The sequence below is a fragment of the Octopus bimaculoides genome, chromosome 6 (genome assembly GCF_001194135.2).
Source record: "Octopus bimaculoides isolate UCB-OBI-ISO-001 chromosome 6, ASM119413v2, whole genome shotgun sequence".
Lineage (NCBI taxonomy): Eukaryota > Metazoa > Mollusca > Cephalopoda > Octopoda > Octopodidae > Octopus > Octopus bimaculoides.
In genome coordinates this window covers 64,095,602-64,123,108 of record NC_068986.1, presented here as the reverse complement: position 1 = coordinate 64,123,108, position 27,507 = coordinate 64,095,602, and the positions used below count along the sequence as shown (strand labels likewise).

The window sequence follows — 27,507 nt, the reverse complement described above, 5'->3', positions numbered from 1 at the left end:
ATCTATGAAGGATGGTGGGAGGATGAGGGACACAATCTTCTAATAGTTCATCAACAGCTATTTGAGGGGTGAAAAACTGGTCCAGATGGACTATATGTAATCTGAACCTTTCCCCCCCTTATTTATTAATTTTTTTTTACGGAATCCCACGTTTTAGGCTATGGAGATTCCGATTCTGAAAAAAAATTTTTTGAAAAATTTCAATCCCCCCCCCACCAAGCAGGCTATTTACATGCTAGAAATAACAGCCAAATCTCACAAAACTAGTGTTAGGGTTAGGGTTAGGGTTCAGATTACATATAGTCCATCTGGACCAGTTTTTCACCCCTCAAATAGCTGTTGATGAACTATTAGAAGATTGTGTCCCTCATCCTCCCACCATCCTTCATAGAGTAGTCAACATCTTTTGTGGTATGTTGCAAACTTTAATGTTTTGGCAATGTAGCTGATTTTTTCTCCCACTTTTTTATAAGGTCTAGTTAAATATCCAATGTTATACATTTACAGTTCCTTTTCATGCTACTACCTTCAATTTCACTTGATGGCTTAAATTGTTTTGTAAGAGTAAAAACTTGTCTTATTCCAGCCATCCCTCCTCCCCACCCCTACCCACACACCCATTATCTGGCCTCTGCCTAAATTCCATCTTCTCAATGCCTACTGCAGGCCCCTCCAATCTCTCTCATGTGCCTATCTACACATTCTCTATGCCTTCACATATTTACCTTACTCCCAGCCAATCCAATTTTCCTCACCATCACTTGCTATACTTATGTCTTCCTATCTTTAAACATCTCTCCTCACACTTTTATTGAACATCACCCTCTTATACTCCTCCCTCCACTGTTCCCTGTAGGTAGGCCCCTAATAAATCTTCAAGTCATCAATTTTCCTCTCTCATTCTGACTGTCTCTAACTTTCTCTCTTCCTTCTCCCAGGGTAACCAAATATCTCCTTGGGATAAAACAATTATTTGTCCCTCTATTATACTCTAACCTCTCACCTAGTACACAACCACTTTACTCTGTTCCACTCCCTTTCTCAACAAAGAGGTTTTTGTCTTGCAAGTTAATTGGCAACCCCACTGGTGTTAGTGCCATGTAAAAATCACCTGTGCTGGTGTCACATAAAAATCACCTGTGCTGGTGCCATGTAAAAATCACCTGTGCTGGTGCCATGTAAAAATCACCTGTGCTGGTGCCATGTAAAAATCACCTGTGCTGGTGCCACATAAAAAGCACCTGTGCCAGTGCCATGTAAAAAGCTCTGTACAGTGGTTGGTGTTAGGAAGGGCATTCAGACGTAGAAACCATATGAAAACAATTGGAGGCTGTTGCAGCTCTCCAGCTTGCTAGCTCTTGTCAACCCATCCAACTCATGCCAGCATGGAAAATGGGTATTAAAATGATGATGATTTAGATGGAGCTGCTTAACTTGTTCATACTAATGTTACTGTTGTTGGTCATTAAGGAGTTGGTGAGATGATAATGATTGTATTGGTTTGGGTGTTGGGTGTTTATGATAGATAGTGGCGGTGATGAAGGTTTATCTATATATATATATATATATATATATATATATTCACACATACACACAATCAGACAAATAGATGCACTCCTGATACAAGAAGGTGTGTATTAGAGAGAATACAAACACATAACCAGGAAGTGTAGATGCTTTAGAAATGGTTGTAGAGGTGAATGTAGTTAATGAAGCATGGGTGGACATGTGGTCAGTGGTAAATATCAATATGGCAAGGGAGGTGGGGGTGGAAGAATATAAGTGGCTTAGGGAGAAGGATGTGGCAAGTGGGAGTACAGAAAGGAAAGGGACTAACAGCATAATAAACCTGAAGTTAGATCAGTAAATATGGAGATGATGTGCAGGTTGGAGGAGTGATTGGAATAAGATATACAGTGACAGAGATTGATGTTAGGTATGTTAGGGTGGCTATAGTGAATGGGGGGCAAAGGTCAAAGGAAGCTATAAATAGCTGATATAAGAGGGTGATGAGAATGATAGCAGATAAGAGAGGATGTTACAGATAAGGTTATGACAATCCTCAGATGTATCTCATGGAGGCACAGAATGGGATGATATTGAAAATGTGGGATGGATGTTAACAGCAAATGGTTCCAGGAAGAATGGGGAGGTACCTGGTAGCACAAAGGGGGATGAAATATGTTCATATTCTGCTCTCATAACAATTGAGTGGGGCTATAGTTGGAAGATGTGGTGGTGAAGACTTGACTGGGATAGACATAAACCTAGTTCTTTTTACGACCTCACTTTTATTCAGACAGGTTTTCTCAGGCACAACAATTCGGCATTCATCTCGGTCCATTGTCATATCCATGAGGCTTGGTATTTTGAGATCAGCCTTCGTTTTTTTTGTTTTTTTATCTTGGCCCCTCTTGAAGACCCTTGGAAAGATAATCGAAGGTTTCGATAGCAGAGTGCTGAAAAGCATCAGATGGTACCATCATGTTTCCAACAAAGAACTGCACGCACACATATCAGCCCACAGCCTCCCACCTTGTAGCTATCTACTGGTTCAGACATGTCCACTGTCTCCAACTAGATCATCCTACCAGGGCTTTACTTTCATTCGATGCAGCAGCTGTGGGTTGGAAGTGGCCTCAAGGCAGGCCCAGCACCCGATGGCTGGACATGATTGGGGAAAATCTCCAGATGCTCAACATCACCTTGGAGGATGCAGAGGGGCTGGCACGGAACCACCAGTGATGGAGAGCACTGGTAAACCTGGTCGACTTCTTGCATGATGACACCTCTGGGACCACTAACTTGGAATGACTCCAGCCCTGTCAAGCAAGAGCAAGAAGCCAAGCCTTCTTGTATCTCCCTCTTCCACAAGTTCCATCTACACTTAGCAATCAACACTTCTCATTTGTATGCATCACACTGGCATACCAGTGAAATCATCTTCTTGCAGATTACATCTAAGTCTTCTTATGTCCCGTTTTTCTCTCAAGATTTGTGCTTTGTACATGCACACTGACATTGCACATCCAATAGAGCATACAAGCTTCATTCCTCTCTAGTCTTAACATATTTTCTGCATATGGGGCCCTTCTCACAACCATGAAGCATTGCTGTTCATACATAAGCATCATACAATCTGCCTTTTACTCTGAAAGGAAGCCCTTTTGTTACCAACAGAAGTGATAGCTCTCTGAGCTTTCTCCTTCTTATGCTTATTCTAGCAACTATACTTTTAGAACATCCTTCCTCCACTAAGTCACAGAAACTATCTTCTACCTTTAGGACATCCGAGAAAATTTATTTCCCATGTGTTCTTAGAGTTTATTGTTCCTGCACATCTGCCACAGACAAAGCCTGCTTTCTCAGTTAATCTCCCCTATGAGTCCATAAGTTGCATTGAGTATACCATATGGAATTTTTACCTACACCTTTTCTACATGTTCCTACATATCAAGCAGAGCCATTTTCTTACTAACTAGAATGTTGGTCTTTATTAAGTTAGCTTTAAGGCCCTTTGGTTCCAGGTTTTGCCTCTACACCTGGAAATTTTTTTCTAATTCTAATGCAAATTCTGCTGTACAAATGAGGTCATCAGTATAGAGTGGTTCCTAAGGGTAGCTAGTCTTAAATTCCTCTGTTGTAGTCTCAAGAACTATGATAAATTGGAGGGAACTGGTAACTAAACATTGCTAAATGTTTATCTGTGCACCAAATTCATTGCTGTACTTGTTGCTAATTCTCACTTTGCTAACAACACTCCTGTACTTGTATGACTATCACAAGCTATATGTCTACTCCTAGCATCCTCGGAATCCACCAGATCACAAAGTGAGAAACCCTGTCAAAGGTTTTCTCCAGGTCAGAGAATACCAAGTACAATGGCTTACTTTTAGCTAAATCTTATAAGGAAGCAGATACCAGTAGTACTTCTTGACACAAAACTTAACTGTATCTCATCTGTCCTAATTCTCTTCATAATTAATTGGACTATAACTTTCTGTAATAATCTGGTTCAGTAATTTGACACTTCTATAATTACTTCTGTCTAAAGCATCTCCTTTACCCTTGTAACTGTTGACTGCAATATTGCTACACTGGCTGTTAAACTCAATTAACTAGATATATGGCTGACTAGGCTATAAACTACCCTGCCAGATATTAGAAACATCTTGGCAATGATTCCTGATGGCCCAGGGGTTTTCCTTGCCTTCATATCTTTGATTGCTTTATCTTTCATACTGTTGTTGACTAGGATAGCTGGTTCTTCTGTTGGGTCCGTGTTAAGAAAACCCCTCTTTCTCCTATGCATTCTCCATATTTAATAACTTTTTATTGTAGCACTTCCACGCATCTTTATTTTCAACATCAGTAAGTGTACCATTATGCATCTGCTCACACTTATCACCGACAACAAAAGAGACGAAAGATATTAGAAACTTCATATGAAATAATAGTTACTTAAAGATGTGTATTAACAGACCATTTAGTTTGTTAGCTTTTTAATTTAACATGGTCGAAGATGTGCCCCAGTGTATATCATGTATTCTAGTAGTGGGTAAATCTGCACTTTATATAAACATACATACAACAAACCACCTAAAGCATTCAAACAATACACAAATAAAGAAGGAAATGTATAAACACTAAGATGACTCCTAGGTGTTACATAAGGCCAACACAAAGTAATGAATTGTTGTCAGGCAGATACTGGTATAGATATAGGTGATTTGAATAGATTTGTTTGTAAATACCTGTGTAGTTCTCCATCCTGCCAGTTATGAGGTGTGCCATGCTTGTGTTTTAGGTTTGACAAATTAGATTTGGTTTTCAAATTTACAAATGTTCAAGACTGGTAGCAGATGATATGGTTGTATGTGGGAAGAAAAATCTTTTTGTATTGTATTGAAGAGTATCGTCTGTGGGTAATCAAGATAACTTCATGTGCAACATTTTGCCAGGATTTCTCATGAATAATAGATATTTCCTTTTGATACAGTTTGTCAAGATGACAAAAAGCCTCAGTTGTAATTCACAGTTATGAGAAGTACCTGTAAAAAAACTAATTTTCCTTAAAATATACCAATGTGCTAAATTATAAAAAGCTATCTTATGGAGAAATAGATAAAAAGAAATAAATATGTTGTGTACATCAATAAAGAAATGCTTATAAATACATTCTAGTTCTATCCTATTTTTAAAGTTCACTTTGCATTCATGTGGTTCCAGTTTCAATTTCATTGCATGGCACCCAGGGCAAGTGTCTTGCTATATCTTTAAAAATAGAAGTTGGTAGATAGAAGCTATGCAGAATCTAGTTGTGTGTGTGTGTCAGAGGAGAATGGTGGCAAAATCAATGAAATGGTGGACAGTACTACCTTGTGGTAATTGGTTTTATCCCTTCGCACTCTGATCAACTTGGCCTTCCTTCCCCCTAAGGTCACTAAAAGAAGTACTGGAGCTGTTATAATAAATTTTTTTTTTAAACTTAAAGGTAGGCTTGTGAGTAAAGAGCATTCATGACCAACCGGCTGTATTTTTTCACTCTGTATATCTAGGCCTTCAAATGTCTTTGTTTAATATAAGTTTATATTTTTGAAAAACTGAATTTATACAAAGATTTAATTATTCAAAATATGATCCCTGAATCGCTATGCATTTCTCTCATTGATTAACAAGATCATTTATAAATCCAAAGGTTTTGATGCCAAGAAATCCTTGAATTCAGTTTCGACCTCAGTTTTGGAACAAAGTTTTTGCCTTAAAAATGTGTCTAGATGCTTGTAAGAGTGGTAGTCAGTGAGTGAAAAGGGGAATATGGAGGATGTGGTAAAGTCTTGTATTCCAAGTCTGTGAGCTTCTGCAGTGCCACCCTGGAAATGTGCAGTCAAGCATTGTTGTGGAGCAGAATTGGACCTCATTGATTAACAAGTGCAGGTCTCATTTCTTCCAGTTTCTTACAGATACCAAGCATATGAAACATTTCTCTGACACTTTGTCATGGATTTTGTTAACTGTTGTTTTCAAATGCTAATCATCAAGGGTGGATGGACATTCTCTACTTCCTTGACCTTCAAGGCTCTCATCTCCACCATGGAATCTCTCAAACGACTAGTGTACTGTCTGATCACATCCCTCACCCCATGCTCTTGATATTGGCAGCTGTTTGGGAAGTATTATGTCCAAGCTTGAATTAATGCAAAAAAAAGTAAATACATTTCTTCTTTTTTCATGTTTGAAATTAAGGATTTCTGCACCTCAATATTATATTCTAAAAGAAATCAATAAAAATTTGTTAAAGTGTACACATCAAGCATGTAAAATTTCATCTAAAACACTACAAAAATAACATCTTAAATCAAATTTGAAAAAAATGGTTTGATGTTTATTGATGAAGCTATGTAGGAAGCAATATTCATCAATGAATTTTGACAAAGATTGTGAAGGCACATGACCTAGTGGTGAGGGTGTTGTACTCATGGTTACCAGGTTATGGGTTCAATTCCCAGACTAGGCAGTATGTTGTTTTCTTGAGCAAGACTCTTCATTTCACATTGCTCTAGTTCTGTGTGGGGACTAGCATGTCTAAGAATGAACCCAATGTTTCCTCTGCATTTCTTAAAAGGCAGCTAAAAGATGTTGAGGTAGGATTTGCACTCTGACCTCATAAAACCCTCACCAGCAATGACTACTCAAACAGATCTATGGATTGGTGGGTTGTCGCCTGAGTGGTGCAAAGGTTTCATCCACGAGGTACAATGAGAAAGTTTAATCATCATCATCATCATCATTTAACATCTGCTTTCCATGCTAGCATGGGTTGGACGATTTGACTGAGGACTGGTGAACCAGATGGCTACACCAGGCTCCAATCTGATTTGGCAGAGTTCTACAGCTGGATGCCATTCCTAACGCCAACCACTCTGAGAGTGTAGTGGGTGCTTTTACGTGCCACCGGCACGAAGGCCAGTCAGGCGGTACTGGCAACGGCCATGCTCAAAATGGTGTATTTTACGTGCCACCTGCACAGGCGCCAGTCCAGTGGCACTGGCAATGATCTCGCTTGAATGTCTTTACATGTGCCACCGGCACAAGTGCCAGGAAGGCGACGCTGGGCACAGGCGCCATCACGATTTCGCTTTCGCTTGCCCCAACAGGTCTTTGCAAGTCGAGTTAGTGTCCAATGAAGGAGATGACGTTGTCAAATTTAGTTCGATTTCAATTTAATATTTAGGGAATTTAAGGCAGTAAGCTGGCAGAATCATTAGAATAAAATGCTTAGCAGTATTTCATCTGTCTTTACATTCTGAGTTTAAATTCCACCAGAATCAATTTAATCCTGGCCTTGTGCCAAAATTTGAAACCAATATTTAGGGAATTTATTTAATGCGTATAAATTCAAATGTTCACTAATGAGTTTCTTTTGTGTCCTGAGATTTTGGATTTGTTGATAAACAGTTTTCTAAAAATTTATCTTGTTTGTCCTAAGTAATCTTCATTACATTTCAAAACATAAATTTCCTGATGCACAAGTTATTCCTTATGGTAAAAATTCCTAACACTATTAATCACCATACTTCTGTTGAAATATTCTACCTTTACTTCAATTTATGTTGAAAACAATGAAGAATTTACTAAAATTACTTTATCATTATAAAGCTAGTATTTGAAACAGGAATTAACATAAATTTTGATGGAAGGTTTTAATTTAAATCATTTTAAAGCAGGAACTTTATGTCATAGAATCAAGGATGCTCTCAGCTGGGTTGATATCAAAAGGGTTAATATTGATATAGATCCTACAATTATGGCATCCACATTTCTTGACTATTAGAATTGTATTTTCAGTTGGTAATTTGGTACAAGTTAGTGAAATCTTTAAGAATTTTGATTGTTTTAATTATTTTTATTATATTCCAAGTGTCTTTTTCATCTTCAGGTCTTTCCTCAATAATGGTGTATACTAATGAATGACATATGCTTCCGTATTTTGGGGCTTATATGTTATGTAGATGATTGAAAGTAGGTGACATATCTTCAGTCCTTCGCAATTGCTGAATATCTATCACTTTGGCACACTCTGTTTCAGTATTAACTAATGTTGCTGGGTACTGTCTTTCCAAATATTTTCTTAAACTTTTTAAGTTATTTATCTGTATTTCTAAAACAGATGCAATTTTACAAACTCTTCTTGCCAACTTCAAATATTAAATCTGTTTTTTACTGTATTCCATTGCAAATTGAATACTAATATTTATACTGTTAAAGTTTTGAACTTATTGATTAAGCTTGTGTATTCACAGAATAAAGAAGTAATTCAAGTATCATTTCAGTTGTTCAAAAAATATAGGAATAAATTGTTTATCTATTTGGATTTTTAGTTGATTGGATGGCATATCATAGATTATAAAACAGACCATGCCAGAATTATGATATACCACTCTTTTCTGATTTAAGAATTAGCTATTACGGTTGCCTCTACATGATTGCTCAACTTATTTAAAAATAGCAACCAAATCTTCCCCAAATAATACTGCCTTAAGAAATGAAGTACACATGAGATAATGTAAACAATGTATGTAAACGGATAGAATAATCATAGCTGAAGTTCCTTTGATCACAGGTCTTTTATCAGAGATGACCTGTGACTGATCAACAATACATGGATGCGGAGGTCTTCAAGACAAAACTTGACGCTTTCCTCTCCACGATACCAGACGAACCAATGGCTCGTAATGAGACGCAGTTTAGGGCAGCTATGTCAAATTCTCTTATACACCAGATGTGCCATCAAAACTCTTGATTGGACCATGTCAGGTGGGGGAGAAGAGCCATGCAAGGAACGTGAAAATCACGGTGGTGCACCAGCATGACCGCAGCCACTTGGCTGAAACACATAAATAAATAAATAAATAAATACTATATATATATATATATAATATATATGTATCTGTAATATCATGTGTATGAGTAGCTGTGTAGTGTGGCATCTTGCACAAGTGTCTTCTATAGCCCCAAGCCAATAGAAACCTTGTGAGCAGAAACTGAAAGAAACCCATCATATATATATATATATGTGTGTGTATATATATATATATATATATATATATATATATATATATATATATATACATATATACACTAGACTAGACTACCCTACCCGCGACCCATTGGGTCACTAATAGTTCATGGTATCTGAAAAAACTGCATCTCTCAGGAATCCATGTTCCAATTTACGCGAAACTTCTGTTATTCCATGTGTATTCACATTTCAATGGTACCTTACTTTCAAAGCATTTTTCCTATTATGCGCCAGTTTGGTTATTTATAAAGGTACCCGAAAAAACCACATAGCTCAGTAACTTATGGTCTGATTTACACAAAATTTGTTTTATTCCATTTGTATTCACATGAGCATCCGATTTGTGACATTTCCTGCTTTTGTCTCTTTCCCTCTGTTTCGCCAGACATTCAGCTATCCAAGTGTCCAATTCCTGATCTCTCCTGCTTCTGTCTCTTTCTTTCTGTTCTGCCAGATACTCTGCCCTTGCTTTATCAGTCTCATTGACCCTTCTATTTGCATGTCTGTTCCGATCTTAGGTAAATATTTCGTAAAGAACCTATTCATACTTTGGTGTGAAATAACTTTTCCCACTGTTTTTTTTCAAGTGCATTCAATGTATCTCACTTCCAAACCCACCACAAGCCACTTTCTTCCAGAAAAGAAAGTGGGGAAGGGTTGTAGGGACCTCTGAGTTTCCCACTAATGGGTTGTTTCACATGCTTTCAACAAATATGACATCAGAATCACGCATAAACGGCTCCTTTACCCAGAAAAGGAAAGATTTGGCTGTTATTTCTTGCATACCCTGCTACCATGTAATAGCTATTTGGGGTCCTTTATCACAAATAGCTGTTACGTGGTAGCAGGGCGTGCTAGAAATAGCAGCCAAATCTTTGGAGGTGAGATACGTTGAATGCACACAAAAAAAAATAATTTAAAGAAACATTAAAATATTGTCTGTTTAAAGAAAGCTGAAATATAAATACTTATTGTACAAACAACTTACATTTTTGAAATCACATTCACTTAAAAATATTTCTAAATGATTAAAATATCGTGTAGAAACATTTACTGTAAAAAAGCAAATCAAATATTTTCCTTGTCAAGTCACTGTGTCTAATCAAAAGGTAAGAGTTTCTTCCTATTCAGGATTAAGTTATTATTGGAATATTTTCCCATTATGCACCATTTTGGGTATTTATACCCCGAAAACCCCTAATACCTCAAAAACCATTTGTGTGATTTATGTGAAACTTGTTTTATTCCTTTTATATTAACATTTCAGGGGCAACTTAATTCATAGTATTTTCCCATTATGCTGGATAACATTGCAAGCAAGCAACATTCAAGATGACTTCTAATGTATTAGAGATACACACACACACATGCACATGTGTGTTTGTCTCCCTTTAATAACTTTACCTGATAGTCACTCTCATATAAGCATTATCATTCATTTCCAATATTCTGTGAGAACATGTTGGCTATAGACAAATACTACCTTGCTTGAAAACAGATGGGGGTTGCTGACAGAAAGGACATCCAAATATGGAAGATCTGCTTTAATAAACAAGCATGGAAAAGAGGATGTTAAAATGATGATGATGATATTGTTTTCCTTCTAACTTTATTCCATTGTAAAAGTTCTGACTAAGGACTCGGATGAATATAATCAATCAGTAACTTAGTGCCAATATTAGAAATCAGTTTCTTGGCTAGGCACTGAAAATAATTTTGTCTTCTACTCTTCCATGTTCCTTTTTATTTTTCTTGGTATTCCTCATTATCAATGTTTCCATTTTATTGTAACAGTCCTACAAGATGTTATGTCTTTGTTGTGGAAAGATCTTCCCTCCATTCTTGAACTTCAATAAATAGAGAAATTGGCAAAAGAAAAAAAACCTTAATATTTATTTCTTTATTGACCACAAGGGGCTAAACATAGAAGGGACAAACAGAAACAGACAAAGGGATTAAGTCGATTATATCGACCCCAGTGCATAACTGGTACTTATTTAATTGACTCCAAAAGGATGAAAGCAAAGTTGACATTGGTGAAATTTGAACTCAGAACATAATGGCAGATGAAATACCGCTAAGCATTTCGCCCAGCATGCTGACGATTCTGCCAGCTCGCTGCCTTTAAAAACCCCAATATTAAAACATTCTAGGAGACAATCTGGCAGAGACATTAGCACACCTGGCAAACTTACTTAGTAATATTTTGTTCATCCTTACATTCTGAGTTTAAATTCCGCTGAGATTGACTTTGCCTTTTATCTTTCGGGGGGGGGGGGCTATAAAAACAGTACCAGCTGAGTACTGGGGTCAATGTAATCGACTTGCCCCCTTCCCTGAACTTGCTGGCATTGTGCCAAAATTTGAAATTATTATTAAGACATTCATATGTTAGCTTTTTCTTAGTCACATTTCTAACAAGAATATATTGTTACACTGATTTTGAAAATAATAATAAATTTAGAAAGGTCTGAAAAAAAATAAAAGATGATGTTTCTCACCATCTCACTAGTGGTGGTCTATTAAGCAACCATTGCTGCTGGGTATTGAACTGCAAAATTTGAAATTTACAGTTAATCTCATCTTATCTATTTTGTAGTACATTGTTTCAGCTGTTTAATTAGTGTTAACATATATAATTTATGAAATACTGGTAAACAGAATATGATGGCTAATAGTATTATTATTTAAGGTGGTGATCTGGCAGAATTGTTAGAGTATCAGAAAAATATCTCATTTGTTCTGAGTTCAGATCCCCTGAGATCAACTTTGCTTTCCATAAAATAAAGCACCAGTCAAGTATTAGGATTGAGAGTATCATCTAATTCCCTCCCCTCAAATCTACTTGCCTTGTACCTAAATCAGAAATAATCATTTATTATTCAACAAGTATGGCAGAATGCTGCAGACATGTTTTGAACTTATCACTCCATCAGTGAAACATATTCTTTAACATACTTGCCTTAATAGTGATGCTCTGTATTGTTTTTCATAGAGAGGTATCTCTGAATTATTTATTCTTTTAAGGCTATTTCCTGCTCAGCTAATAATAATAATAATATCTCTAGTCATCTTGACTTTGTTCTGCCACTGGAATCAGGAAGGGACAAGAGAGTGAGGCAGAAGATGATGGTCAACCTTCCTTAAATCCATATCAATGCAAGTCAAGAAGACATCACACCATCCCAGGCTCAACTAATATACATGACTGTACACAGTAATTCTCCCATTACTACTGCAGCAGTAAGTCGATGGCTATGTTTCACTGGTGGTGTTAAAATGAAACCAAAACTTGTTTAGAATTGTTTCCCATAATTGCTGTAAAAAATAAAAACAATATCAGTCATTAACTACTGTTGTTTCCATAAATGCACAAATATTCCCAGTTAATATATTTTAATACACAAAGTCTTAAAAAATAATAATAAAAACTGTGCCAGATCACAGATATAGCATGCCCAGCTGACAACAAGGTATGCGATAAGGAAGAAAGAAAAGTCGATAGATATGACAGGTTAGCTTGGGAGGTTTAAGCAGTTGTGTTTGATGAAAAAGGTGGTAGTAATACCAATACTTGTCAGAGCCCTGGGAACAGTAAGTAAAAATCTTGAGAAATACATGGAACAAATAGGGATTGCAATAAGGGTGGAGCACTTGCAGAAAACAGCACTGCTTGGAACCGCTTGAATACTCCGGAGGTACTTGAAAAACTGATGCCTGATTAATGTAAATAAATACGCATTATATTTGATAATACTCTGAATGTTAAAAGATTAAGGGCAAGATATGTTTGTCTTATTTTGCCTTTAAAATAGATTTCACTTCAACTCCATAGGCAGAATAACAACCAACCAGAATAAGAATGTTCTCATAAATAGTTTAATGCGTGATGGCTTTGAAATATTTTTATGTGTCTTTTTTTTCTAAACAATGGGAAGCATTAGTTCACTGGTAGTGAACAGCTGACACCGTAGTACATTCCAGCGTTAGAAGCTGTGCAAAGGCAATGATAATAATACAAATTTAATTTTACTATTTTTCATGCTGCTGTCATCCATGAGTAATGTTTTTTCAAATGATGTGATCTTTTCTATCATAAGGTGATAAAGTTACCATGTTTGTGTACATGTCCACTAACTGGACTTGAACTCACACACTTCTTACACAGTTCTCCCTTATTCTCTAAGTCATAATCTTTAAAGATAATGTATCTCAATTTGACAGTTACTTTGTTTTAGCACTGATCAGTTTCGATTGAACAGACCTATGATGAAAGATGTTCCAGTCCTGACCAGTTCATTTTGTTGCGGTCATATATCTAAGAGTATATTATCCTATATTCTTCCTTTTTTAAGATGTTAGGGGTCGACTGAGGGAGATTTGGTTGATAATTCTAACAGATTTATCAAGTCTCCTTCTTTGATTAATTCTTTTTTGATACCTGCTGGATTGAACTGAACATGGTATTAGGCTTACTGATCAGGTTATTAGCTTTATATATTTATTTTTTGTATTTTCCATACTCTGAAATTGTCTATGATAGAAAGTTTATCCTATAATGATATACAACTCTCATGGTCACACCATATTTTGTCATTCATTACAATTTGTCATTTATTAATGTTGCTAAATTTTTACAAGCCAAAAACTTTCACTAATTTTATGGACATGTTTGTTTTCTCTATGTACAGTTTCTCGTTACTTACAACCATGAGAACCTACAATGAAGAACTCAAATATCTGGAGAAGGTTACTCCTCGCAGTTGGAGAATCAAGAAAGGTTTTGTTGCCAATATGAATGTAAGTGCATGAAAGTTGGCTTTCAAATATTATTTAAATTTTAACAAAAGAAAACTAAAATAACTGAAATGCTCAAGTACAAGTACTGGAATGTTTACAACAAAGTCATAAGTTCAAACTCTGTTTTAACCTTTTAATATTTCAACTGGCCATATGTGGCCCCTCACACCTACACTACAATGTCATTTCAAAAATAGACAATCATATCATTGAAATCTTGAAACTGCAAGATTAATGCCTGATTAATGTAAATAAACACGCTTTATATTTGATAATAATCTGAATGCTAAAAGATTAAGGGCAAGATATGTTTGTCTTATTTTGCCTTTAAAATAGATTTCACTTCAACTCCATAGGCAGAATAACAACCAACCAGAATAAGAATGTTCTCATAAATAGTTTAATGCGTGATGGCTTTGAAATATTTTTATGCATCTTTTTTTCAAAATAATGGGAAGCATTTGCTATGTAACCCCAATCAGCTCTGAGCAGATTTATGGCCTAGATGTAGATGTCTTCTTTCAAATATGCCGTCATCTACTTAAAAATCATTCTGCATATTCCTACACAGAGTTGTTAATAATCTGAGGTGCAGTGTGCCAGACTGGGTGCATACATTCTCTATAGTTTAATCTATTTTTGTATTCTGTTGGTGAGCCCTGTGGACTTGTAACATACTGCAATGTTGGATTGGGTTTTGTGAGGCTTCATTATGCTTCATGGATGTTGTACATCATCAAATCCACAATTTATTAAAATTTTTCACTTAGTTCCTATTAAGTTTGATTTTTATAAAAACATATCCTAAATGATGTCAAGTTGTGCTTTGTTCATTGTAACTGTAAAAGTAGATGTGTAATGAAATGATTCTGTTGTAGAGTACCAAACTAACTCTTAACAACCAGTGATGTCCATGGCAATTTTCACTGATCTACAGAAAATTCATCTGTCACATACTAGGATGCAATTAAACGTTATGATTTGTCAGTGTGTGTTCCTGCATTTACCTATTTTGTTTTCCATTAGGTTGCATTATTTGATGTTTAATTGAATTTCTTCTGTTTAATTTCATATATTTTATGCTCAAATGGCCCACAAAAATACTCAAGAAACTAGTTGAGAGCCCTTGGCTTACATCAAATTTTCTGAGGAGAATGACCTACATTTCTCATTTACATATTTTATTTTGTCATTTTTTAGAAACACCAATTGAAACACCAAACATTATTATCTATGTATTATTCTTTTTAGTGAATCATTAGATTTCTGGAATATTCTACTTTCAGGTGGAGGGATTATTTTATGTAAATGATCACTTGGAGAAACTGATGTTTGATGAATTAAAACAGTCTTGTAACAACCGTGGATTTGGAGGCTTTTTACCTGCTATGAAACAGATTGGCAACGTTGCCGCACTTCCTGGTATTGTACAGGTAAAAAGTAAAAGTCTTTTGATTTCACTGGGAATGGTGGAACAGTGGACTTTATACTATTTAGTTGGTGGAATAGGATTTATTGGCATACAGAGAATTGATGCCATTGAATATGCTCAACTCCTGGAAATATGTGGATTTGTGCCATATATGAGAAATAATTTTGTATTATTCAAAGGCAGTAAAATTACTGTAAGATATGTGTTAACGAAAATAGGGTAATCTTTACATTCCCTGCTAGATACTGATCTAGCAGGGAATGAAAAATGTATACAGTATTTGCATCTCTTCTTCGTACAATAAGCTTCTTAGATTTGTAATTAGCTTTTCAGAAAAAGAACCATGTTACACAGAGTTTCAGTAGTAATCAATCTGAAAGAGTTATTTTTCATTATTTTCATATTGATTAGTATAGGTGCTGTCCTTTTAGCACAACTGTTCTTTGTATAATGCAAGGCTTACAGCTAATCAGATTTCTTCATCACTCAAAAAGAGTACCAACATTATCTGAGGGCAATCATTTTCAACTAGTCAATAGCACAACGAGTAAATTGTTTTAAATGAACTTGACAAAACCCTTGACTGCAGCAGATTGGAATACTTCTAAGAATAGGAATCTGTCTCAGGATGATTGTATCATTGGATATTTTGGGCTAATATCACTGCAAATTTCTTTTCAGTTGGTGAGATATTTGTTAGAAATTTTGCCTTCTCTTAAAGATATTCTCAGAATATCTTACTGAATACAGTGATTCAGATATGAATATGTTCAACTTATTCTGTGTTAATTTCTAGAGAATTTCATAAAATATTATCAATTAAGGTATGTGGTTATCTGTTCAGGAAGAAATTCTTAGAATATATATTAGTCAAAACAATGAGATTGAAATACTGAAGATATCAAAATTGTCTTGTTCAAGCAAAGCTAACTTTTTAAATGATAACATTGTTCACAGAGACAACTACAAGATTGAGATGCATGGAAAGAGTTTGTATTCCAGATCCATTTAATCCTTAGCAATATAATTGTTGTTATCTTGGAGTTCCAATCAATTCCATTTGCATAGATCTAAGCACTTGATTAGTATTTTAGTTATGAACATCTTGTCTTTATGTTAGCCCATAATTTAGAATTTTTAAAACTTGTAATCTTATTTATGAATTTGAAAGAAATTCTCTTGTTGGCACAGGTTTGGTCTTTGAGTATTGATTTTAAAAAATGAAAGTATTAGAGGTAGCAGAGACAATGCAGTAAAATATTGTTTAGAGTTTGCTGATTCTGTGTTCAAATCCACTGATAATGAATTATTTTACTAACAATGGAGAGAGGATAAACTAAGTGTTTTAGACTACTTGCCTAATACTTTTCCATTGTTACAAACTTTTGCCTTGTCAGGATCAGTTGTATGTCGTAGTACTTTACACTGAAACAATAAATGGATGAACATGAAATTGATTATAATACAGAGTAGCAATGGTTTTATATATATATAATATCATCATCATCATCGTCTGCTTTCCATGCTAGCATGGGTTGGACAATTTGACTGAGGAGTGGTGAACCAGATGGCTACGCCAGGCTCCAATCTGATTTGGCAGAGTTTCTCCAGTTGGATGTCCTTCCTAACGCCAACCACTCCGACAGTGTAGTGGGTGCTTTTACGTGCCACCGGCATGAAGGCCAGTCAGGCGGTACTGGCAACAGCCGCGCTCAAAATAGTGTATTTTATGTGCCACCTGCACAGGAGCCAATCCAGCAGCACTGGCAACGACCTTGCTCAAATGTCTTTTCACGTGCTACCGGCACAAGTGCCAGGAAGGCGACGCTGGTAACAATTACGCTCAAATGGTGCTATTTACATGTCACTGGCACGGAAGCCAGATAGCTGCTCTGGCAACAATGACGCTCGGACGGTGCTCTTAGCGCTCCACTGGTACAGGTGCCATCACGATTTCGCTTTCACTTGCCCCAACATGTTTTCGCAAGCCAAGTTTAGTGTCCAATGAAGGAGATGTTGGCATGGGTGCCAGTCGTCGAATTTAGTTCGATTTCAATTTCAATTGCCTCAACAGGTCTTTGCAAGCGGAGTTTAGTGTCCAATGAAGGAAAGGTACGCATAAGTGGGCTGGCTACACCCCTGGCAGAGGCCTTGGATTATGGTCTCACTTGGCTTGCCAGGTCTTCTCACGCACAGCATATTTCCAAAGGTCTCAGTCACGAGTCATTGCCTCGGTGAGGCCTATGTAAAGAGAATCCTTTAGTCTTGTCAAGAAAATGACAACCTCTTTAGTACTGATGCTGTGATAAAATACACTCGTTACATTCTGTAAAATGGTTGGTGGTAGGAAAGACATCTTGCTGTTGAAACCAAGCTAAAGAGGAAACATAAAAGCAGATCCATCTAGGAGGGCTAGATCAGAATAAGAACTCATTTAACCATGACAACCTATCCATTCCCTAATAGTATGGAAAGCAAATGTAATGGGATAATGATGGTAGTGTGTATGGTGTAATTTTTGTTGCAAAAGCATATTGAACAATGGTTTAAAAGATCTTAACTTAAAATAGTTTTCTTAATTCTAGAAATCCATTGGATTACCAGATGTCCATTCAGGCTATGGATTTGCTATAGGTAAGATGATACTTAAATGTTATTTTGTTGCCCTTTGATATGCAATATACTGATTTTAAATAAACTCTTTTTACAAAATAGTTCTTTTGTTTTTGGTATTTTGCCATTGGGTTACTTCTTTCTAGACCCTTTTCTTATATCCAGAAATTCAACAGTTGCTAACTTTGTATCAGTGTGTGTTGGTCACTTTTTGACTATTGTGTGTGTGTAAGCCTGAAGAAAAGAAAAAGTAATAGTGGCTCAGTGTTTTAGTCATCTTTAATTAATTTTGTTGCTTATTTCATTTCATGTGCTATTAGATGCTCTTGCCATATGTTCTCAAAGAAATTTTTTTTAGTATTACCCTTAGAAATTGATGGTGAAACCTTTCACTGGCTGAAAAATGATTTCTTTGACTTTGTATTGAATTCAAAGCACTCTCAAGTAGTCTCCTCCCCAACAGAAAGTAACAATACTTTTTGTCTGCTATTCACCAATGCTCCTGAAATTATTATCAGGGAATATTTAGGCAACTCCAATAATGTTATGATCATTACCAAGTTGACTCTTATGGACAGAAAGAAAAACCACCACCTCTAAATTGCTCACATTGGCTGGAACTCATTCTAATGAGTTACAGCAGCCAAACTAGCTTACATTTTGTGATTCTGGAGATGTCAATACCATCCTTCAGTACATCCTTAATTCAATCTGGTTGCATGTGAAGTTTCAGTACCACATAAACACATTAAAAACCCCAAAAGTGCAGACTATTGCAGTCTGCCATATTGCACATAAAAAACCCCATTTGAGTGTAGCCAATGCCAGTGCCGCCTGACTGGTACCTGTGCCGGTGGCACGTAAAAAGCACTATTTGAACATGGCCGATGCCAGTGCCGTCAGACTGGCATGTAAAAAGCACCATTCAAGCATGGCTGATGCCGTTGTCGCCTGACTGGCTCCCATGCCAGTGGCACGTAAAAAGCACCCACTACACTTTTTGAGTGGTTGCCATTAGGAAGGGCATCCAGCTGTAGAAACCTTGCCAAATCAGATTGGAGTCTGGTGCAGCCTCCCAGCCTGCCAATTCTCAGTCAAACCATTCAACCCATGCCAGCATGGAAAGCAGACGTTAAACAACAATGCTGATGATACTGATGAACCTTGAAGAAATAGGAGTTTTAAAATATTCCACCTGAAGTTGGAATTTGAATTTAAATGATTTGCCATTCAGATAGATTCATGTGGAAAAAAAGTTGGGAAAAATTCAAATGAAAGACTAAGATCCACTTGGGTTGCATATTGGTAATTTGGTTAAATTTGAAGATTAATTTACTTCCTATATAGCATCCTCTCATGCACATGTCTATTTCAGATCATACTCAGTTGTTTCTGCTGAGTCAGTGGAAGATAAATTTAGTTTTGTGCCCTTTGGGGAAGGGATCAAGCTTCATAAGTCACAAGTGCTGGATTGAGTAATTTCAGGATCTCAACAGCTAAAAGATGTTGGATTTCTTGAAATGAGTATAGATTTCAAATGTTTTGTTCTGGTGGGGATAAAGTTTTGTGAGTTAATGAGGAGAAGATAAACCTCACTAAAGCCACCACACCATTTTTCTCATTATTTCTGAACTGGCAGGACATTTACAATTACAAATGTTCCAGTTGTTCTTATCAATGAAACAGCTTGCTCATGAAATTAACGTGCAAGTGGCTGAGCACTCCACAGTCATGCATACCCTTAACATAGTTCTCAGAGAAATTCAGCGTGACACAGAATATGACAAGGCTGGCCCTTTGAATTACAGGTATGACTCATTTTTGCCAGCTGAGTGGACTGGATATTTCCACATTTGACTGTTATTAGGCAAGTTAAAGTGCATCATAATCACTCTTCTTCCCTCTCCTTTGATGAGTTCATATTTCTGTATGCCAAAATGCCAGCTCAACTACAGTTGGAAAAATATGAGACAAAAGTAGCTCAAATATTTGGGGAATTTTGAAAAACAGACTACATCTCCATCATATGCAAGGGCTTCAAATCCTCCTTCCCCACACTCATACTTAAGGTGTGAAGAAACATTATTATACCTGATGAATATTAGTTATTAGTCATTGTTATCAAAAGTGCAGGCATAGTCATGTGGTTAAGAAGTTGGCATCATGATTGTGTGGTTTCTAATTCAGTCTCACTCTGTGGTACTTTGAACAAATGTTTACTATAGCCTCTGGCTAACCAACGAATGCCTTGTGAGTGAATTTAGTTGATGGAATCTATGCAGAAGCCCATATGTGTGTTTGTGTGTCAGTGTATGCATCTTTGTGTTTATCTCTCACTGCTTGACAGTTGGTGTTAGTTTTGTTATATTCTTGTAACTTAGTAGCAAAGATACCAAACTTTAAAATAAGTACCAGGGTCAGTTTAATAGATGAAATCGTTTAAGGTCATTCTCCAACATAGCCACAGTTTAATGATAGAAACAAGTAAAAAAAAAAAAAGAAGAAATAGATATTAGTTATCTATATCATCTTTTTGTTTCCTTGTAAAAATGAAATTTTAATGGCCCGTCATTAGATCACATGATGTGTCTGTGGGTGGGGGGCACAGTTGGCTATTTATTGTCATTGCATAGTGATTAGTAAGTCAACAAAATTGTCGTTGAGCAAAGCTATAAATGTGACTTTTGCTGTAACAACATGAAACTTTTTTTTTCTTTATATCATCAGGTAATATGGCTGCATTTGATATGAGTAACCCAAAAGCTGTGGTATCCCCTGGTGGTGTCGGCTTTGATATAAACTGTGGTGTACGTTTGTTGCGAACCAATTTGGATGAAAAAGATGTCACTCCTATTAAGGAACAGCTGTGCCAGTGCATGTTTAACCATATTCCAGTTGGTGTTGGTTCAAAGGGAATAATCCCTATGAATGCTCAGTAAGTTAATTTACCATTATTCATATAAGAAACTGCTATTTAAACATCAGGTTATGATATCATGTTAGAAATTTAGTGGCTGTGTTTTAGAAAATTTCATGTTTTGAAATCTTGCCTCAAAATTTTGTGTATAGGCAATAAATGATTTTAAATATCAATGTGTAAATGCTCTTTTGACGATAAGAATTTTATGCATTCATGCTAAACAAAAAAGATTTTATTTTCTATTTGAAAATTAAGGAGGGTTTTCCTTACATTCAGAATGTGTTTATGTTCTTTCCCTGTTTTTGTGCCTCTTACAGGAGCTTATTTTAATGTATTTTTTTATGTTCAAACTAGTATATGCATTCAGGAATCCCTAAGTTGAGGACACAGGCATAACCACTTGACTAAGATGTTTACTTTATAATCCTGAAGTCCCAAATTTGATTCCATTGCATGGCATCAAATGCCTTCTACCATATACTCGGGTTGATCCAAGCCTTTTGCATAGAAACTCACTGGATGAATTCATCATTATATGAAAGATTCCATGCCGGCATGGGTTGGATGGTTTGACAGGAGCTGAGGAGCTGCCCAGGTTCCAATTGTCTATTTTGACTGGATACCCTTCCTAATGCCAACCACTTCACAAAGAGTACTGGGTGCTTTTTATGTGGCACCAGCATGGGTGCTTTTATGTGGCACTGGTACAGGTGCTTTTACGTGGCACCAGCATGAGCACTTTTACATGACATAAGCGCAGGTGTTTTTATGTCACTCTAGCACACACAAGCCCTCATGAGAAGTACATCTTGACTGAGAGAGAGGTGTAGAGAACATATCTATATGTATGGACAGTCATAGTTTTACTTAGCTTGACTTGTCTCTCAAGCACAAACTATCACAAGTCTCAGTTCTTTGTCATCTTCAGTGTCTTTACGTGAGGTCTAGTGTCTTTAGATCTTTTCTTACTACTTTGTCCCACATCTTCCACAGGTTCCCTCCACAGTTAGAAATTGGCACTTCTTCATACAGCTATCCTCATCCAAACACATCACATGACCACACCAGCGAAGTCTTCTCTTTTGCACACTACAACTGATGCCTCTTATACACAATTTTTCTCTAAAATTATATCTAAATTAGCTCTAAGGTCCTTAGATTCCGGACCTGAAATTTCCTCTCTAGTTCTGGTAGTGATTCAGCTATAAGAACAAGGTCATCAATCTTAAATTCCCCTGTTTGTTATGGCCTGGAGGACTATAATAAACAAGATGGGGCTGAGACTGACACTTGGTGAACTCCTATTTGTACACTAAATCCATTGCTGTAGTCATTGCCGACCTTCACCTTACTGACAGTATCTTTGTACATGGCTTGTACTGCTCTCACCAACCACTCATCTATCCCTAGCTTCTGCATTGACCACCAGATGGGGGAGCTGGAGACTGTCAAAAGCTTTCTTCAGGTCTATAAAAGCCAAGTACAGAGGTGTATTCTTGACTAAATTCTTCTGCAATTGCCTTACCAGTAGTGTTTCTCTCTGGCACAAAACCAAACTGCATCTCATCTAGGTTAACTTCCTACTTACTTGAGCTATGACCCTCTCTTTAACTTTCATGACCTGGTCTAGCAATTTGATATCTCTGTAAATATTTCTGTTTAAGGTCTCACCTTTACCTTTGTAGCAGTTGATTATAATGCTGTTACATCAGTCATGGGAAATGACTCTCTCATGGATAATCTGATTAACTATATGAGTGACTAGGCCATATCCCACTCCACCGGATATTTTAAGCATCTCAGTGGTGATTCCTGAAGGGTTGGGGTCTTCCCTGTTTTCGTATCCTATAATTCAAAGACCCGTTTTGTCACATAATGTGTCACGCTTATTCAGTTTGAGAATTACTGCTAGTACTCATTAATTTAACAACATCATTGAAACCATGATCATCAAATTAAAAGACTGTGTATTTTTTTTTGTATCAATGGCAGTAGTAGATAAATGGCAAGATAAATGTTGATACCATTTATATGGCACTATTTATTAATTAATGCTTAAAGTCTTGTGCTTTCTCTATATTAATCTCTCAAAGCTGTTAGAAACTAGAGATTTTTACAAAATGCATATAGTTCAGTTTTTAGTTAATATTGATTTAATTTTTGTTTAATTTTAGAGCTTTGGAAGAAGCTTTAGAAATGGGTATGGATTGGTCATTGAGAGAGGGTGAGTTATTTTATACTTCTATTTATTTGTGTGTGTGAGTATTTTTCAGCTGTTTTGCTATCTTGACAATGTTTTTAGATGAATCTAGAAATTTAAACATCTGATTTAAATAATAGCTATTTTAATTGCCTTCTTTAGGTATTTCTTTATAGATATAAAATTTTCACTTTACCTTGGATTATTTTTTTTTTTAACTATTATTTGCATTTTCATCCAAATTGTATTAAATAAGTTGACACACATGGCATCTTATTTTATTATACCGATATAACTATACTATCAGAACATGGATAACTATTTCAATTCTATTTTTTAGCTAACTTTACCTTTTACTTATAAACTGTCATCTTTCTCTGGGTTTGAACTATTTAATTTGTACTTTCTTTCTTTCATGTTTTTATTTTTATTATTATTTTTCTCACAGCATTGACATTTTGAGCAACTTTCCCTTAAAATGTCAGTGAGAAAAAAAAAACTTGTCATTTAAACTTACTTTAAAAACAAACTTAGTTGTTAATTAACACCATACTTGATGAGAGAATCATCCCCCTCCTCCATCCCAATCTACTTACTATAATATAAAAGTGATATGCTAGAGTTTATATCAAACATTTTACCCACACCAATAAAAACCTATCAATATCAAAAACTTTCGACTTATCACTTGTATATTTTCTGGAATGATTAGTACTAATTTCTTTTCCACTTTGTTTGCACACATTAGGCTATTCCTGGGCTGAAGACAAAGAGCATTGTGAAGAATATGGGCGTATGTTACAGGCAGATCCCTCTAAAGTTAGTAACCGAGCCAAAAAAAGGGGACTTCCTCAGGTAAAATATCTTTGAACCAAGCTACAAAAACATCATTACTGCTTTAATATGTCTGTATGATACATTACACACTACTTTATTTTTGTTATTATCCATCTTCATCTCTCCCTCTTGCTTTTATCTTCCTTATCAATTCATTTTTTTTTCTTTCTTTCTTTCTTTAATCCTCCACTTTTATTTTTGTAGCTTTTTCTGCCTCAGGTTTCTTATTCTTATCTGCCATCTCCTCCAACATCATCATCATGTTGTCAAACATTCCAACAAGGTGTCTGTAAAAGTCTTCTGCAGTCTACTAGAATCTGTCTTTCTACATATTCTGTAGCCTACTAGAATCTGTCTTTCCATATATTGCCTTTGCTTTTGTAATATTCAAAATCAGTTATGAAAACAGCCATTTGTCAATTTTTTTGTCCTTTTTAACTAAACAACCAGTCAGTAGTTGCTTAATATTTTTCCTTAGTAAACTAAAGAAAGTGTTTTAACAAAAGACACAACACTGTTTTTCTTTGGTGACACATGAAGTCAAACTCAACACATCTGCTTAGTAAACTCCCTGTGATTGAAATAATTTACTTTCAATTTGCAATTAAACTTCCTCTTTAAATGTTGTTTCCATGAGAGATAAAATACACGTAATATTTAAACTTATATAATATTAGGGAAAACACTATTCTTTCATTGGAATCACACATGCGCACATATATTCATTAGCAAATTATTGTGAAGATATTGTTCCTTACTAGAATATGACAAGTTGTTCCAAATACTATCTATTTGCTGTCCATGATTGGTATTAGCTACTCAACAGCAAAAACTGACCTACTGGAAATAGTTTTATCTCCTGGCTCCAACAAATGCAATAAATATGTGTTGCTTAAAAATAGAATCCAGTGGGTGCAGAAAAGCGCAAATCTTATGGCTTTGAAATTGGTAATAAAATACTTTAATTATGCTGTTAATTTTGGTACAGTCTACAGCATAAATAGAAATACTATAATGGTAATGATTTGTAACTTAGAGATGAGCTTGCAATTTGAGTGGATGCAAGGCAGTCATTTAAATCAGCCTCAGTATGAGACTAGTACTTTACTTTTCATCATTCTTGGACAAATAAAAAATAAAATAATAAAATCAGTCTCCAAAGGATTTGAACTTGGATGTAAAGAAATGTAACTATGTACTGCAAGACTCAGATAGAAGATATCTTCAGCAAATTAAGACATTGTAAGGCAGAAACACACAGCTTATCAATAAAGATATCATACATAGGCACAATTCTACACTTTTTCATGGGTAGGGTGTAGTCAATTTAACTGACAGTGTGATACTACTAGAACTTCTTTTACTGATGCTCTGAAGAATGAATGGCAACAATCAACCTTGGCAGGATTTAATCAAAATGTAAAATAATGTCACTAACTATACCCAAATCATTTTATTATTCATTGTTCTGATTCTGCCATCTACCACCCTCTTATTTTATTTATCTATATTATACTATTGTACACCTATTTTCTTTCTTCAAATTCAAGTGAGGCAGTTTTGTAAACTTGTTGATTTCATAGTCTTAGGAACAATTGGTTTTACAGCTGTAGATTCTCTTATTGATATACACTGTTGTGTTGAAGTAGATAATGAAACCTATTGTCAGTCAAATAGTAAGTAAAGTTGTACATGGTATCCAAGTTCACCACACAATTGCTGCAGTATAGTCTAACTTTATTATGACCATGTCCTTATCTAATCCAGAACATTAAATTTTACATCAGCACAAAGTTATAAATTTACATGTGAGAATGCAATACAGTTAAGTTAATACAGTTAGTTAAATCAACTTCATTGCTTGTCCATCACTATTTTATTGATACCGGTGGGACTGAAAGATAAACAGGGCTTGAACTATAAACAAACAGCAAAATTACATAGAACATAAAATTCAGCCAAGTCTCCTTCAAATTACATATAACTGTCTTAAGTAAAAAGGGACACATTTGATAATTACTTGAAAAAAAGACAAGATGATTACAGTTGGAGTGCCTTTGAACAAACTACTGACTTTAGAGCTACACAACAAAACTAAATACTTTAAGGCTTTTAAGTTCAATACTCTTTTGTAGTAGTTTCCAAACTTATTATTTTACTTGCCATGCTCTTTGTACATAGTTTTTTTAATGACCTGTACTAAAAAAAAGACATATTTTTAGCTTTATGTTTTGGTTTTTAACAAGAAGGAGTAAGGATACTCAATACTGTAGTAGAAGAGTGCAATAGTTTATTCTGACTGATCCAATGACTTTTTACTCTGGAGTTTCCTTGATTAGTTCATTCCTCAGACAGGAATAGACTGGATGGTGAATAATAGCACATCATTGTGACAACAGGTAAGGGGGGATACATGCCTGGCTAAACTCAGTTTTTTCTTGTCTGAGGAACCAATAACACATTGAGTAAGCTTGAGAGTGACAGGTCACTGGATCAGTCAAATTATATTTTAATCTATATATAAATAGAAATAATTTAAAATACAGAAATTTACCAAGTAGTTATGTCCTTTATTTAATAAATGAAACAGAGTTTATTATTTTATTTTTTTATTTCTGGCACTAGTTAGGAACCCTTGGTGCAGGCAATCACTATGCTGAAGTCCAGGTTGTTGATGAGATTTATGATGACTATGCTGCCCGAAAGATGGGGATTGATCACACTGGGCAGGTCTGTGTCATGATTCACAGTGGTAGTCGTGGAATGGGTCATCAAGTTGCTACAGGTGAGTTCAATGGGTTTTAGTTTGTTTTATTAAACTAATGAATTATATCATTAATCATCGTTGATAAATTACTTCTAATTTTCTGCAATACTACAGATTGCTTTTAGCTAATGTTGGGCATTTATCTTTTGTGAGAGAAGTTTTCTCAGCTATGCTTCCTACTACCTACCAGAACTCATCTTCAGACTAAGGTCAGAGACTATTCATCAGTCATGTAATGTTACATGGTTTGACAGCATGGAATAACAACTAAAATTAGGTTTAAAACTTGTGTGTGTTATATATCTATATATGTGTTAAGACCATGTAAAAAGCACCTGTGCTCGTTCCACATATAAAGTACCCATGCTGGTGCTATATATAAAGCGCCTGTGCTAGCACTATGTAAAAAGCACCCAGCACACTCTGTGAAGTGGTTGATGTTAGGAAGAGCATCCAGCTGTAGAAACCATGCCAAAATAGACAATTGGAGCCTGGGCAGCTCTTGCCAAATTGTCCAATCCATGCCAGCATGGGAAACAGATGTTAAAGGATGTGCATGTATATATATATATGTATGTGTGTGTGTGTGTATATATATATATATGTGTGTGTGTGTGTATATATATATATATGTGTGTGTGTGTGTATATATATGTGTGTGTGTATATATATATATATATATATGTATGTATGTGTGTATATGTATGTATGTGTATATATGTATGTATGTGTGTATATATATGTATGTATGTGTGTATATATATATATATATATGTATGTATGTATATATACATGTGTGTGTGTGTATATATATATATATATGTGTGTATATATGTATGTATGTGTGTGTGTATAT

The 27,507-nt window shown here is 35.6% G+C and overlaps 1 protein-coding gene across 2 annotated transcripts in view; it reads left to right on the top strand.

Annotated features, from left to right (window-relative positions):
- The window catches only part of LOC106867593 (RNA-splicing ligase RtcB homolog), a 53,524-nt gene that overhangs the window by 6,996 nt on the left and 19,021 nt on the right, over positions 1-27,507 (top strand). For both annotated transcript variants that reach the window (XM_014912511.2, XM_014912512.2), the window contains 7 exons: positions 13,774-13,882; positions 15,169-15,315; positions 17,900-17,948; positions 20,655-20,862; positions 23,022-23,071; positions 23,796-23,902; positions 26,510-26,669. In XM_014912511.2, the coding sequence (XP_014767997.1) occupies positions 13,793-13,882; positions 15,169-15,315; positions 17,900-17,948; positions 20,655-20,862; positions 23,022-23,071; positions 23,796-23,902; positions 26,510-26,669 (811 nt within the window). In that variant the 5' untranslated portion in view covers positions 13,774-13,792. The remainder of the gene's footprint in view (positions 1-13,773; positions 13,883-15,168; positions 15,316-17,899; positions 17,949-20,654; positions 20,863-23,021; positions 23,072-23,795; positions 23,903-26,509; positions 26,670-27,507) is intronic.